This window comes from Pseudophryne corroboree, chromosome 6, assembly GCF_028390025.1.
Source record: "Pseudophryne corroboree isolate aPseCor3 chromosome 6, aPseCor3.hap2, whole genome shotgun sequence".
Taxonomy (NCBI): Eukaryota; Metazoa; Chordata; class Amphibia; order Anura; family Myobatrachidae; genus Pseudophryne; species Pseudophryne corroboree.
The window spans coordinates 584,736,027-584,750,624 of record NC_086449.1 but is presented as its reverse complement, the minus strand read 5'-3'; the positions used below and the strand labels follow the sequence as shown (position 1 = coordinate 584,750,624).

General features: G+C 48.0%; 1 protein-coding gene across 6 annotated transcripts in view; it reads left to right on the top strand.

Moving 5' to 3' along the window:
• The window catches only part of UIMC1 (ubiquitin interaction motif containing 1), a 482,965-nt gene that overhangs the window by 431,894 nt on the left and 36,473 nt on the right, over positions 1-14,598 (top strand). For all 6 annotated transcript variants that reach the window (XM_063927938.1, XM_063927937.1, XM_063927936.1 and 3 more), the window contains one exon: positions 4,977-5,100. In XM_063927938.1, the coding sequence (XP_063784008.1) occupies positions 4,977-5,100 (124 nt within the window). The remainder of the gene's footprint in view (positions 1-4,976; positions 5,101-14,598) is intronic.

The window sequence follows — 14,598 nt, the reverse complement described above, 5'->3', positions numbered from 1 at the left end:
TATCAGTTCCAAATGGAGTCTATTCCATCTGTAATGGCGAACTTAGAACCAGAGGAGTATCTGATCTTCTTGGCTATAACGGATGCGTACCTGCACATACCCCTTTGGGAGCCGCATCAAGCTTACCCGTGGTTTGCCATTTTGCAGGAACATCAGTTTCGAGCTCTGCCTTTCGGATTATCATCGGCACCCCGGATCTTCACCAAGGTCATATCGGTGATGATCGCCAATCTACGGTCCGTGGGTGTAACCATTGTTCCTTATCTGGACGATTTGTCACTCAAGGCACCAGCAGAGATGACACTTCTGGAGCAGGCATCATTGACTTAACAGACTCTGATACGTCATGGATAGATCATCGACAAATCACAGCTGACCCTAATTCAGCATCTTCGATTTTTGGGGTTGATTCTCGACCCAAACCTACAGAGTCATTTTACCGATAGACATTAATCTTAGGGTACAATTGGTCTTGCAACCGAAATGGGGGTCATTACACCTTTGTATTCGACTGTTAGGGAATATGGTGGCGGCTTTCGAAGCACTGCTATTTTGCAGTTTCCGCTCCAGACCATTCCAACTGGACCTTCTGTCTCAATGGTCGGGCTCTCACCTCCAACTACATCGACAGGTCCACTTCTCTCCTCGGACAAGACTGTCACTTCTCTGGTGGCTCCAAATCGACAACCTGATGGCAGGACGTCGTTTCGGAATTTGATATTGAACTATTCTCAAGACTGTCACAAGTCTCCGAGGTTGGGGTACAGTAATCCCCGATTATCACTTTCAGGGAAGATGATCGAACCAAGAAAGCCAGTTACCCATAAACGTTCTAGAACTCAGGACAATTTACAATGCACTGACTGCAGCTTCCCACTGTCTTCGTACTAGTCCTGTTCGTGTACAATCCGACAATGCAACGGCTGTTGATTACATCCACAGACAAGGTGGAAACAGCAGTCGCCTGGCAATGCGGGAGGACTCGGATTTTGAAATGGTCAGAAACAAATTGGGTGATTCTGTCACCCATGCCATGTTCATGCCAGGCGTAGACAGCACGGAGGCAGATTATCTCAGTCGCCAGGACACTCATCCGGGAGAGTAGGCACTACACCTGGAGGTGTTCCAGAGCCTTGTTCAAAGGTGGGGATGTCCTCAAATCGACCTCATGACATCACTGTTGAATCATCAACTACCAAGGTACGTGTCCAGAACAAGAGATCCAGCAGCAGAAGCAGTGGATGAACTCGCAACTCTCTAAAATTTTGATCTGGGGTACATGTTTCCACCCATTCCACTTTTCTCACGTGTTCCAAAACGCATAAAATGTGAGGCAGTCAGGGTCATTCTAGTAGCACCAGACTGGCCTCAGAGTAGCTGGTTCTTGGATCTTTAACTCCTTCTAGCAGACGAACCGTGGCCCGTGACGCTCTGGACAGACCTTCTATGACAAGTTCCATTTCTACACCCCAGCTTAACGCAGCTGCGTTTGATGGAGTGGCTGTTGAGACCGCATTTCTAAAAAGTAAAGGTATTCCAGACTCCGTCATCCCTACCATGTTACGGGCCAGGAAACCAGTCATGGCAGATCATTATCACCGCATCTGGCGCTCTTACATTTCCTGGTGTCAGGGTCGGCAAATCACTTCTAGTTCTTTTTAACTATCCAGATTCTTGCTTTTTCTTCAACACCGATTAGACGCTGGTCTCCGTTTGGGTTCCTTAACGGTCCAGATTTCTGCTCTCCATTTTTTTGTTTTCAACGCCATCTGTCACTTTACCGGAAGTACAGACGTTTCTCCAGGGAGCGCTCCGACTTCAGCCTCCTTTTGTTCCGCCTACAGTACCATGGGATCTGCCTTTGGTGTTATCTTTCCTTCAATCCTCCACGTTTAAACCATTGGAGGAGGTGGACAATTGGTGTCTCACATGGAAGACGGTTCTTTTCTTGGCACATGGCGTCTGCTCCCCGGGTCTCAGAAAAGGGTGTTCTGTCGTGCAAGCCTCCATATCGGGTGTTCCATGAGGACAGAGCGGAACTTTGTACGCAGGTTACCTTCCTCCTCTAGGTCATGTCAGCTTTTCACGTAAATCAACCATTTGTAATGCCGGTTTTTCGAATGGTTCTGGCCTTGCCTATACTTTTGATGTGGTACAAGCCTTGCACATTTATGTCACTAGGACGGCTACTTACGGAAATCGGGGGTCTGGGACTGAGGGTCCACAGCACAAAGGTCGACACACCTTAGGTCGACGCCAATTGGTCGACACACCTTAGGTCGGCATGGACAAAAGGTCGACAGGAACAAGGTCGACATGGAAAAAGGTCGACATGAGTTTTTTATGTTTTTTTGGTGTCGTTTTCTTCGTAGAGTGACCGGGAACCCCAATTAGTGCACCGCGTCCCCTCGCATGGCTCGCTTCGCTCGCCATGCTTCGGGCATGGTGCCTTCGCTCCGCTACCGCTTCGCTCGGCACACTTTACCGTTCCAATCGTAGTCCACGTGGATCGTTAAGTATGAAAAGGTTCAAAAAAAGCAAAAAATCGTGAAAAACTCATGTCGACCTTTTTCCATGTCGACCTTGTTCCTGTCGACCTTTTGTCCATGTCGACCTATTGGCGTCGACCTAAGGTGTGTCGACCTTTGTGCTGTCGACCTGGAGTCCGGATACCGTAAATCGGACACGCTGCCCGCAGGGACTGGCCGGTTTTGAAGAACACTTTGGCCAGGTGAATTTGCTTAACCATCCGTCAGGCATATGTCAGCAAGGACCTACGACCTCCATCTTCTCTTGTAGCACATTCCATCAGATCGGTGGGTTTGTCTTGGGCAGCACGTCGGGGTGTTTCTACCCTGCAACTTTGCCGTGCGGCCACTTGGTATTCCTCTAATACCTTTTATTAAGTTTTATTGGTTTGACGTGTTTGCAGCTTCGGCTTCTCGTTTTGGTAGGTAGTGGGTGTGTGCCTATGCATGCTCCCACCATCGTCTACCCCCTGCAAAACTAAAGGCCAGTACTAACGGGACAGATGTGTGCTGAGCGATCTTCACACAGACCGCTCAGCAAACATCTCTTCCCCCGCTCAGCACAACAGGTGGGGGCCTCAATCTAGCACAGGCGATAGCGCTATCGCTGGGGAGCATACACACGATGGATCCGTGCTTAAAATCTAAGCAATCTAGTCAGATTGCATATATTTTAAACACTGATCTCTCCGTGCGTATCCCCCTTAACAGGTAGTATGCTCCCGCTACCCTTGCTAAATACACTGCGCCGGCTTCCTCTATGAACAGGCAGCTGCGTCGCAGGGCAACAACATATAAGGACACATCTGTAATCGATTGCTCTGACAGTGTGACGGCTAGCATTAGCATTCAGACTAGTTTGTCAGGAAGTGATATGTCTCCAAAAACTAGTTTTGCTTTTGATTGCTTGGCACGGTGGTGTTCCCGATGCCACCTCACTTTGGGCTACAGCTCTGACTGGTCCAGTATCCACAGAATCCAATTAAACAATATCATAAATGCAGCATATTGGGTAAATTAGAGTTTTCTTCTAAGATTAATGGGCAGCGATCGCCGTAGGGGGGGAGTTTTCACGCCCCCACTTCGGCATCTGAGATGTTCCTACAGCGTTATGCCCGTATAATACATCTTCCCCTGAATCTCCTACTCCTTCATCTGAACTAAGTTGAGTTTCTTACTTATGGGGGAAATGGATCGTTAGATCTACATGAAACTGGTCTACAGATGAAAAGGTCGACATGACAAATGGTAAATAGTAGGAAAGGTCGACATCATTTTAAAGGTTTTGGGAGGTTTTTTGCTGTCAAACACGTGGAACACAAATAAGTGTACCGATTCGCCCGCCATTCTTCGGGCAAGGTGCCTCGCTGTGCTCGGCACAGGTTACTGTTCCCAACTGTAGTCCATGTGGATGGTAAAGTATGAAAAAGTTAATTAATATACTAAAAAATAAAAAAACAAAAAGCTGCGTCAACCTATGTACCTGTCGACCATAAGCAATGTCGACCTTTTACATATCGATCTATTGTCCATATCGATCTTATTTATTTATTTTTATTAACTACCAGTTATTTATATAGTGCACACATATTCCGCAGCGCTTTACAGAGAGAATATTTGGCCATTCACATCAGTCCCTGCCCCAGTGGAGTTTACAATCTAATTTCCCTACCACATGTACACACAAACACATTTACGCTACGGTTAATTTTGTTGGGATCCAATTAACCTACCAGTATATTTTTGGATTGTGGGAGGAAACCCACACAAGTACGTGGAGAATATACAAACTCCACACAGTTAAGGCCATGGTGGGAATTGAACCATTGACCTCAGTGCTGTGAGGCAGTAATGCTAACCATTACACCATCCGTGCTGCCCACTGACCTAATGCATGTTGACCATTAATGGACGACCTAATGAGTGTTGACCTAGAGCCCGGATACCCTTTGGCAGTAAATAGATCACCAATCACCATAATAATGTCTACTAGTATTGAAAAAAAAATATATATTTTTTTTTTGCCTCATTTGCGCCATTTTTGTTTTTCGTTTTTTTCTCCCTAGCGTTTTGTCTTCCTTATGATATTATGTAGTCCAGGTCTGTCACACTTGCTTTTGTATTTTTTAAATTTGTTTTTGTGGTCTGACTCCAGTTTCGTGCACTCCTCTTTATTTTCATCTTTCTCAAACTCATCCGAAGTTTTGCCCTGTACTTAGAATTTGTTGGGGCTTTTCATCTGGCATACTGTTGATGGGTAAAAACTAGATTGTGAGCCAATCACCCTACTTTTACTGTATGTAAAGATCCCAGACCCTTTTTTTTTTTTTTTTTTTTATCGTTGGTTTTAGGCTGAGAGAAAACATACATTGGAGTCTTGTACATCGTAGTATTGTTATAAATTCATTGATCTTTTCTATTTTTTGTTTGTTTTACATTTTCCATCAGGTATGAGAAATGTTACCTGTGTAAATCACTAGTACCACTGACAGATTACCAAGCACATGTAGATAACTGCCTACATACTGCAGAACTGGAGACTGAGGGGAGCCGGAGGATCAGAAGCAACAAGGTAAATTGTTTACTTCTCCATTACTGATTTGTGTAAAATGAAGGGACAGAAGTCTTCATCACCAGTTACAGTCTGTCATTTAACTGTAGTGGTTTTTTACTAAGTGCAGATCTATGTTTAATAGTATTGACCAGAGTATATGATAGAATAATAACCATTTTACTGGAACAGCACATTTATATAAGGTATAAAGAATTACCTCAGGCATATGCTCACACTTATCAAAATCCTTATCTCCCTATGGGTTTCCTCTCTGCCGCATTTGGTGGGACTGCCCCTTATAGTTCCATTTTGATTGAAGGCCTCAGAGTTTCTGGATTTCTCTGTTCCCTCGGGTCCTAAGTTTTGGTCTTGTGATTGCCCCACTCTGATAGCTCTATTTCTAGATCTAAAAAATTGCTACTCTAACATTTTTTTTTTATCCCAAAAACTGCATAGAAATTGTCTTTTTTTTTTTTTTTTTTTTTTTTTTTTAAATATGATTGAATTAGGAAAAGAAAATATATTTAAAACTTATCCTAAAACAGTGGTTCCCAAACTAAAGCAACAGAATTGTTTTCACGGCACCCCTCCCCAGCCAAAAGCTTCTTATTTTAATTTCTCTTACGTCCTAGAGGATGCTGGGGACTCCAAAAGGACCATGGGGTATAGACGGGATCCGCAGGAGCTTGGGCACACTAAAAAGACTTAAGACTGGGTGTGAACTGGCTCCTCCCTCTATGCCCCTCCTCCAGACCTCAGTTAGACTTTGTGCCCAGGAGTGACTGGATACACACTAGGGGAGCTCTACAGAGTTTCTCTAGAAAAGACTTTTGTTAGGTTTTTTATTTCAGGGAGACCTGCTGGCTACAGGCTCCCTGCAGCGTGGGAGTGAGGGGAGAGAAGCAGGACCTACTTCTGTGAGTTTCAAGGCTCTGCTTCTCGGCTACTGGACACCATTAGCTCCAGAGGGTTCGATCACTTGGTGCGCCTAGCTGCTTGTTCCCGGAGCCACGCCGTCACCCCCTCACAGAAGCCAGAAGAAAGAAGTCGGGTGAGTATGAGAAGATCAGAAGACTTCAGGATGGCAGAAGACTTCAGTAACGGAAGGTACAGCACAGCGGTAACGCTGTGCTCCATGCTCCCACACACACATCACCAACGGTATTCACTGGGTGCAGGGCGCTGGGGGGGGGGGGGGGGGGGGGCGCCGCCCGGGGCAGCATGTTACTGGAGCTTGTTTGGGGCGGCAGAAAGATTGTGGGTGCCTCGGCACCGTGTACAGACCCCCGCCGGCATTTTTACACAGTTTTGAATTTGGCGGGCCGAAGCGCTACGGGAAGGGGGCGGAGCTTCGTCACGCAGCTCACAGGCGCCATTTTCCCTGCTACACGCGGCTGAGGGATAGACGCTGGCGGGACCTCCACGCTTCTCCAAGTAACGGGGGGCATTTTCAGAGGGGGGCTGCAGTGTGGTGCTTAATAGTGGCATAAGGCAGCGCTGGGGTGTGAGCTGGCATACTCCCTCTGTGTCCTCTATCTGGGCTTTATTGTAGGCCTGTCACCTAGCAGGGACGTTCTGTGTGTTGTGGTGTGTCGGTACTACGTGTCGGCATGTCTGAGGCTGAAGGTTATTCACCGGAGGAGGTTATTGGGGGAGCAGATGCGGGGCTAGAATTGGGATTGTCGACGCAGCCGACACCTGATTTGCTAGCATTGCTCAGTACGATAAACTCGAATGTAGCTTCCTTATCAAAGAGGTTAGGTAAGTCTGAGGCACAGACACAGGTGTGGAAAAAGTCCATGGAAGAGGCTTTGTCTCAGGTACAGACCCCATCCGGGTCGCAAAAGAGGCCATTTACTCAAGTGGTAGATACTGATACCGACACGGACTCTGATTCCGACGTCGATTTCACTGAGGCAGCGTTACATCCACGTTTAGTTAAGAGTATTCAGTACATGATTGTGGCTATAAAAGATGTTTTACACATTTCTGATGAACCTGCGGTTCAGGAAACAAGGATTTGCTTGTTCAAGGGAAAAAAACCTGAGGTAAAATTTCCCCCCTCTCATGAAATGAATACTCTTTGTGAAAAGACTTGGGAGTCGCCGGATAAGAAATGGCAGATTCCCAAGAGAATTTACATGGCGTATCCTTTCCCCTCTGAGGACAGGGAAAAATGGGAGGCATCTCCAAATGTTGACAAAGCTTTATCTCGTTTGTCTAAGAAAGTGGTACTTCCGTCTCCTGACACGGCAGCTCTCAAAGATCCGGCGGACCGCAAGCTGGAGACGTCTCTGAAGTCCATTTTCGCTAATTCGGGTGCATTGCTCAGACCCGCTGTGGCGTCGGTATGGGTGAGTAGTGCTATTGCCAAATGGGCTGAGAATTTAGCTAATGATATGGATACTCTTGATAAAGATAATGTCCTTCTAACTCTTGGTTATATTAAGGACGCGGCAGGTTACATAAAAGATGCGGCGAGGGACGTCTGTCTCTTGGGTTCAAGAACCAATGCCATGTCGATATCAGCCAGGAGGGCCCTGTGGATCCATCAATGGAACGCTGATGCCGACTCCAAGAGGGCTATGGAAGCGCTACCCTTCAAAGGTACTGTCTTGTTTGGGGACGGCTTGGCTGACCTGGTCTCGACCGCGACTGCGGGTAAGTCCTCTTTTCTTCCTTATATTCCCACACAACAGAAAAAGGCACCACATCAGCACATGCAGTCCTTTCGTCACAATAAATACAGGCGTGGAAAAGGCTCGTCCTTCCTCGCTTCAAAAGGTAGAGGAAGGGGAAAGAAACCTTATGCAGGTTCGGGCGCCCAGGACCAAAAGTCCTCCCCTGCTGCTACCAAGTCCACCGCATGACGCTGGGGCTTCCCTGGGGGAGTCCGAACCGGTGGGGGGCCGTCTACGAATTTTCAGTCAGGTCTGGATTCAATCAGGCCTGGATCCCTGGGTACTAGAGATCGTGTCTCAGGGATACTGTCACGATCCGGGTATCTGGACGCCATTTCTTACCTATCAGATGCCTCCTAAGGCTGGCTCAGCGCTCCAGGACCGGATCCCATCTGTTATTCTGATGTGCACATTCCCGCATCCTCTCCTGTCTCTCTGGACGCAGTCACAGTAACGCCTTATACATCTGGCATGGCGCCTCCGCCGCCGTCCCTGAGCTTCTGCATTCAGAGTGGCGATTACGTCAGCCGCGGCCTCCGCTGTGTCCGCGTGGTCGGATGTGCATCTGTCAGCCTGGCGTCTCCTGTCTCCGGTGGCCGGCGCCGCCATTACTGTTTTCCAGACCACATGGATTACAATCCAAACTTCCCTCCAAGTGTCTGCATGGGCGCAGCCATCTTGGATTCTGTCAGCTGATCATTCCTACCAATCCGTTGTCAGTATTATTAATTTCCATAATTGCCTAGCCAATGCCTTCCTTGCTGCAGGTATAAATAGGTTGTGCCTGAGCAAGGAAGGCGTCAGTGCTTTGGTTGTCAAACCTAGTTCCAGTTTGTCTCTCTTCTGTGAATGTCTTCCAGGTTCCAGCTCCTGTCTCCAGACTTCTGCTATAGAGACCCGCACCAGCATTCCATCTGCGGTGTAGCCTGACTCTCCGATCCATTCTGGACTCACCTGTTTCCAGCTACAACATCACCTGCTTCCAGCTTAGCTTCCAGCAGTGTACAGCTTCTCTTAAAGGGCCGGTGTCCTTTCTGCAGTTTACCACTCTCCACCGGTATTATTATTTCTCCGCTCTCAAATTCTACATTTCATCTACATTGCATCGCTCTCAAGCTTTATTTATTATTTAACTGGTTCCAGCCAGTATCCACTCCGTGCCAACACCTGTCTGGTTCTAACCAGTACCCACAGCAGCATTTTATCTACAGCAGTCCAGCTTTCCCTGGAACACCAGCTGGTACGACCCTGGGCTTTCCTCATTGCTACAGTTGAGCCTGGTAAGGACTTTCCAACTTGCAGATAATAAGAACTGTCTCATACCACCAGAGCTCTGTGGCCCCTGCCACCCTGTAGTACCCAGGAACTGTATTATTATTTCTCTGCTGATTTTTATGTTACTTTTTACTGCTACTGTGATGCATGGAGTTTGTCATAAATAAATATCATTGACTTTTACTCAAGTTGTCGTGGTCACGCCTTCGGGCGGTTTCTCTTCATGTTACTTACATGTCCAGGGGTCTGATACAACCTCCCAGGTTCCGGTACATCTCAGCCCCTACAACTGAGGCTGCCTTCCGTCAGCTCAGGCCCTCAGTTGTGACAGTAAGCACTGACCAAATGAATCCAGCCGGAGACCAGGATCAAGCGGCCAGGCCGATGCAAGAACTGGCAGCCCGACTTGAACATCAGGAGGCTGCACAGGGCCACATCATCCGCTGTCTCCAGGATCTCTCTACTCGGCTGGATGGGATTCAGACAACTCTCCATGGATCAGGCGCATCTGGGGCGTCAACCACAGTGACTCCAACTATAACCCCACCCACCTTACCCGTTTCTGCTCCACGTCTTCATCTTCCAACGCCAGCGAAATTTGACGGATCTCCAAGATTCTGCAGGGGATTTCTCAACCAGTGTGAGATTCAGTTTGAGCTACAACCTGGCAATTTTCCCAGTGATCGTACAAAAATTGCCTACATCATTTCACTTCTCAGTGGCTCAGCCCTTGACTGGGCATCACCGTTATGGGAGAGGTCCGACACCCTGCTATCTTCTTACACTGCATTCGTGTCAACATTCAGGCGCATCTTCGACGAGCCAGGCCGGGTAACTTCAGCTTCGTCTGAGATTCTCCGTTTACGCCAGGGATCACATACTGTAGGACAATATCTTATACAGTTCCAGATCCTGGCATCTGAACTGGCATGGAACGACGAGGCCCTGTATGCTGCATTCTGGCATGGTTTATCCGAGCGTATTAAAGATGAGTTAGCTACCAGAGACTTACCCTCCAAGTTAGATGAGCTAATCTCACTTTGTACAAAAGTTGACTTACGTTTCAGAGAGAGAGCAACTGAGCGTGGAAGATCATCTGCTCCAAAATCTTCTGCTCCTCCTCCTCGCCAACTGTCACCAACTAAAGATGAACCCATGCAAATTGGCCGTTCCCGTTTAACTCCTGCTGAGCGCCGAAGACGTCTCTCCGAGTCTCTCTGTCTTTATTGTGCAGCTCCGTCTCACACCATTAATGCCTGTCCCAAACGTCCGGGACTCCAAGTCCTAGCTCGTCAAGGAGAGGGCCGGCTAGGAGTAATGATCTCCTCTCCATCTCCTCAAGATTGTAATCTCCCAGTCTCGCTTCAAGTTGCTCAACGTTATCAGAACGTCATTGCCCTCCTGGATTCCGGAGCAGCTGGGAACTTTATTACCGAAGCCTATGTTAAACGGTGGTCCCTACCCACCGAGAGACTTCCTTCCTCCTTTTCCTTAACTGCCGTGGATGGCAGTAAAATTTTTGATACAGTTATTGCTCTAAGGACTCTACCAGTTCGTCTGAGAGTGGGAGTTCTTCATTCCGAACTTATTTCACTTTTAGTGATTCCAAGAGCCACACATCCTGTGGTCCTGGGCCTTCCATGGCTCCGTCTTCACAATCCTACAATTGATTGGACGACTACGCAAATCCTGGCATGGGGTCCCTCCTGTGCTGAGACATGTTTGTTTAAAGTGTTGCCTGTCTGTTCTTCCTCCCCCAGGTCGTCTGATGTTCCACCTCCTCCATATCAAGATTTCACGGATGTGTTCAGTAAAGCTTCTGCTGATATCCTTCCTCCTCATAGAGAATGGGACTGCCCGATTGATCTCGTTCCAGGGAAGGTTCCACCTCGAGGCCGAACTTATCCGTTGTCTCTGCCCGAGACGCATTCTATGGAGGAATACATTAAAGAGAACCTAGCAAAGGGGTTCATTCGACCTTCTTCTTCTCCAGCCGGCGCAGGCTTCTTTTTTGTAAAAAAGAAAGATGGTGGTCTGCGGCCGTGCATCGACTACAGAGGTTTGAACGACATTACCATTAAGAACCGCTATCCTTTACCCCTGATTACTGAGCTCTTTGACAGAGTTAGCGGAGCTACCATCTTTACAAAGCTGGACTTGAGAGGTGCATACAATCTCATCCGGATCCGTGAGGGTGACGAGTGGAAGACCGCATTTAACACCCGTGACGGACATTATGAGTACCTCGTCATGCCCTTCGGATTGAGCAATGCTCCAGCTGTCTTCCAGCATTTCGTCAATGAGATCTTCAGAGACATTCTATACCGTCATGTCGTGGTCTATCTAGACGATATCCTCATTTTTGCCAACAATTTAGAGGAACATCGTTTTTGGGTAAAGGAGGTTCTGTCCCGTCTCCGTGTCAATCATCTCTATTGCAAATTAGAGAAATGCGTCTTTGAAGTCAAGTCCATTCCGTTTCTAGGGTACATTGTGTCCGGTTCCGGACTAGAGATGGATCCTGAGAAACTACAAGCAATCCAGAATTGGCCGGTACCCTTAACCCTCAAAGGGGTCCAGAGGTTCTTAGGGTTCGCCAATTATTACCGAAAGTTTATACGAGACTTTTCCACCATTGTGGCGCCTATTACTGCTTTTACCAAGAAGGGTGCTAACCCGTCCAAGTGGTCTGAAGAAGCCATGCAAGCTTTTCATCTTTTAAAACAGAGGTTCATCTCTGCGCCTGTCCTGAAACAGCCTGACATCGACTCTCCTTTCATCCTAGAGGTGGATGCCTCCTCCGTTGGAGTAGGAGCGGTGTTATCTCAGAGGGCTAAAGATGGCCATTTACATCCTTGCAGTTTCTTCTCACGGAAGTTCTCCCCAGCGGAGCGCAACTATGCCATTGGCGACCAGGAGTTGCTAGCCGTCAAGCTCGCTCTAGAGGAGTGGAGATATCTGTTGGAGGGAGCTTCTCATTCAATCACCATCCTTACAGACCACAAGAACCTTCTATATCTGAAAGGCGCACAATGTCTCAACCCTCGTCAGGCCAGATGGGCACTTTTCTTTTCCAGGTTCGACTTTAAACTCCAGTTCTGTCCGGGCTCTCAGAATCGCAAGGCCGATGCCCTTTCCCGCTCATGGGAGCAAGAAAATGAGTCAGAGTCTTCAGACAAGCATCCTATTATAAATCCGTTGGCATTCTCCACGGTAGGGATGGACTCTACGCCCCCATCGGGGGAAAAGTTTTGTGAAGCCGACACTAAGGAAGAAGCTCATGCATTGGGCCCATGCTTCCCGCTTTGCCGGACATACAGGTATCCAAAAAACCCTGGAGTTTATCTCTAGGTCTTATTGGTGGCCAACTCTGAAAAAGGACGTTTTGGAGTTTATTGCATCTTGCCCAAAGTGTGCTCAACATAAAGTATCCCGCCAGTCGCCTGCGGGGCAACTGGTTCCACTATCTGTTCCCCGTCGACCATGGACCAATTTGTCGATGGATTTTATTACAGATTTGCCCATGTGCAACAAGTTTAATACCATCTGGGTGGTAGTTGACCGGTTCACCAAGATGGCACACTTCATTCCTCTCACCGGTCTTCCGTCAGCTTCCAAGTTGGCTCAAGTATTCATACAAGAGATCTTTCGACTCCACGGTCTTCCAGAAGAAATTATCTCAGATCGAGGAGTTCAATTCACAGCCAAATTCTGGCGAAGTTTATGTCAAGCCCTCCAAGTCAAGCTAAAGTTTTCCACGGCTTACCATCCTCAGACCAATGGTCAAACTGAGAGGGTGAATCAGGACTTGGAGTCCTTCCTCCGCATCTATGTGTCCTCCTCTCAAGATGACTGGGTTCAATTACTTCCCTGGGCCGAGTTCTGTCATAACAACCAGTATCATTCTTCATCTTCTTCAACACCATTCTTCACCAACTTTGGATTCCACCCTAAAGTCCCTGAGTTCCAACCGCTTCCAGCAACTTCTGTTCCCGCAGTGGATATCACCTTGCATCAGTTTGCCAATATCTGGAAGAGCGTACGATCAGCTCTGCTCAAGGCATCGTTCAGGTACAAGAAGTTTGCGGATAAGAAGCGTCGAGCAGTTCCTGCTCTCAAGGTGGGTGATCGGGTATGGTTATCCACGAAGAATTTGAGGTTAAGAGTTCCCAGTATGAAGTTTGCACCTCGCTACATCGGTCCTTTTAAAATTGATCAAGTCATCAATCCTGTTGCTTACAGACTCCAGTTGCCTCCCTTCTTAAAGATACCCAGGACATTCCATGTTTCCCTGTTGAAACCGCTAATCTTGAATCGGTTTCATTCCTCACTTCCTCCAACTCCGAAAGTCCAAACTCAACGAGGCGTTGAGTATGAAGTAGCCAAGATCCTGGACTCACGTCACCGTTACGGTCAACTTCAGTATCTTATTGACTGGAAGGGTTATGGCCCTGAGGAACGTTCATGGACCAATGCTTCTGATGTCCATGCTCCTGCCTTGGTCCGGAGATTCCATTCCAAGTTTCCTCAAAAGCCAAAGAAGTGTCCTGGGGCCACTCCTAAAGGGGGGGGTGCTGTCACGATCCGGGTATCTGGACGCCATTTCTTACCTATCAGATGCCTCCTAAGGCTGGCTCAGCGCTCCAGGACCGGATCCCATCTGTTATTCTGATGTGCACATTCCCGCATCCTCTCCTGTCTCTCTGGACGCAGTCACAGTAACGCCTTATACATCTGGCATGGCGTCTCCCGCGGCCTCCGCCGCCGTCCCTGAGCTTCTGCATTCAGAGTGGCGATTACGTCAGCCGCGGCCTCCGCTGTGTCCGCGTGGTCGGATGTGCATCTGTCAGCCTGGCGTCTCCGGTGGCCGGCGCCGCCATTACTGTTTTCCAGACCACATGGATTACAATCCAAACTTCCCTCCAAGTGTCTGCATGGGCGCAGCCATCTTGGATTCTGTCAGCTGATCATTCCTACCAATCCGTTGTCAGTATTATTAATTTCCATAATTGCCTAGCCAATGCCTTCCTTGCTGCAGGTATAAATAGGTTGTGCCTGAGCAAGGAAGGCGTCGGTGCTTTGGTTGTCAAACCTAGTTCCAGTTTGTCTCTCTTCTGTGAATGTCTTCCAGGTTCCAGCTCCTGTCTCCAGACTTCTGCTATAGAGACCCGCACCAGCATTCCATCTGCGGTGTAGCCTGACTCTCCGATCCATTCTGGACTCACCTGTTTCCAGCTACAACATCACCTGCTTCCAGCTTAGCTTCCAGCAGTGTACAGCTTCTCTTAAAGGGCCGGTGTCCTTTCTGCAGTTTACCACTCTCCACCGGTATTATTATTTCTCCGCTCTCAAATTCTACATTTCATCTACATTGCATCGCTCTCAAGCTTTATTTATTATTTAACTGGTTCCAGCCAGTATCCACTCCGTGCCAACACCTGTCTGGTTCTAACCAGTACCCACAGCAGCATTTTATCTACAGCAGTCCAGCTTTCCCTGGAACACCAGCTGGTACGACCCTGGGCTTTCCTCATTGCTACAGTTGAGCCTGGTAAGGACT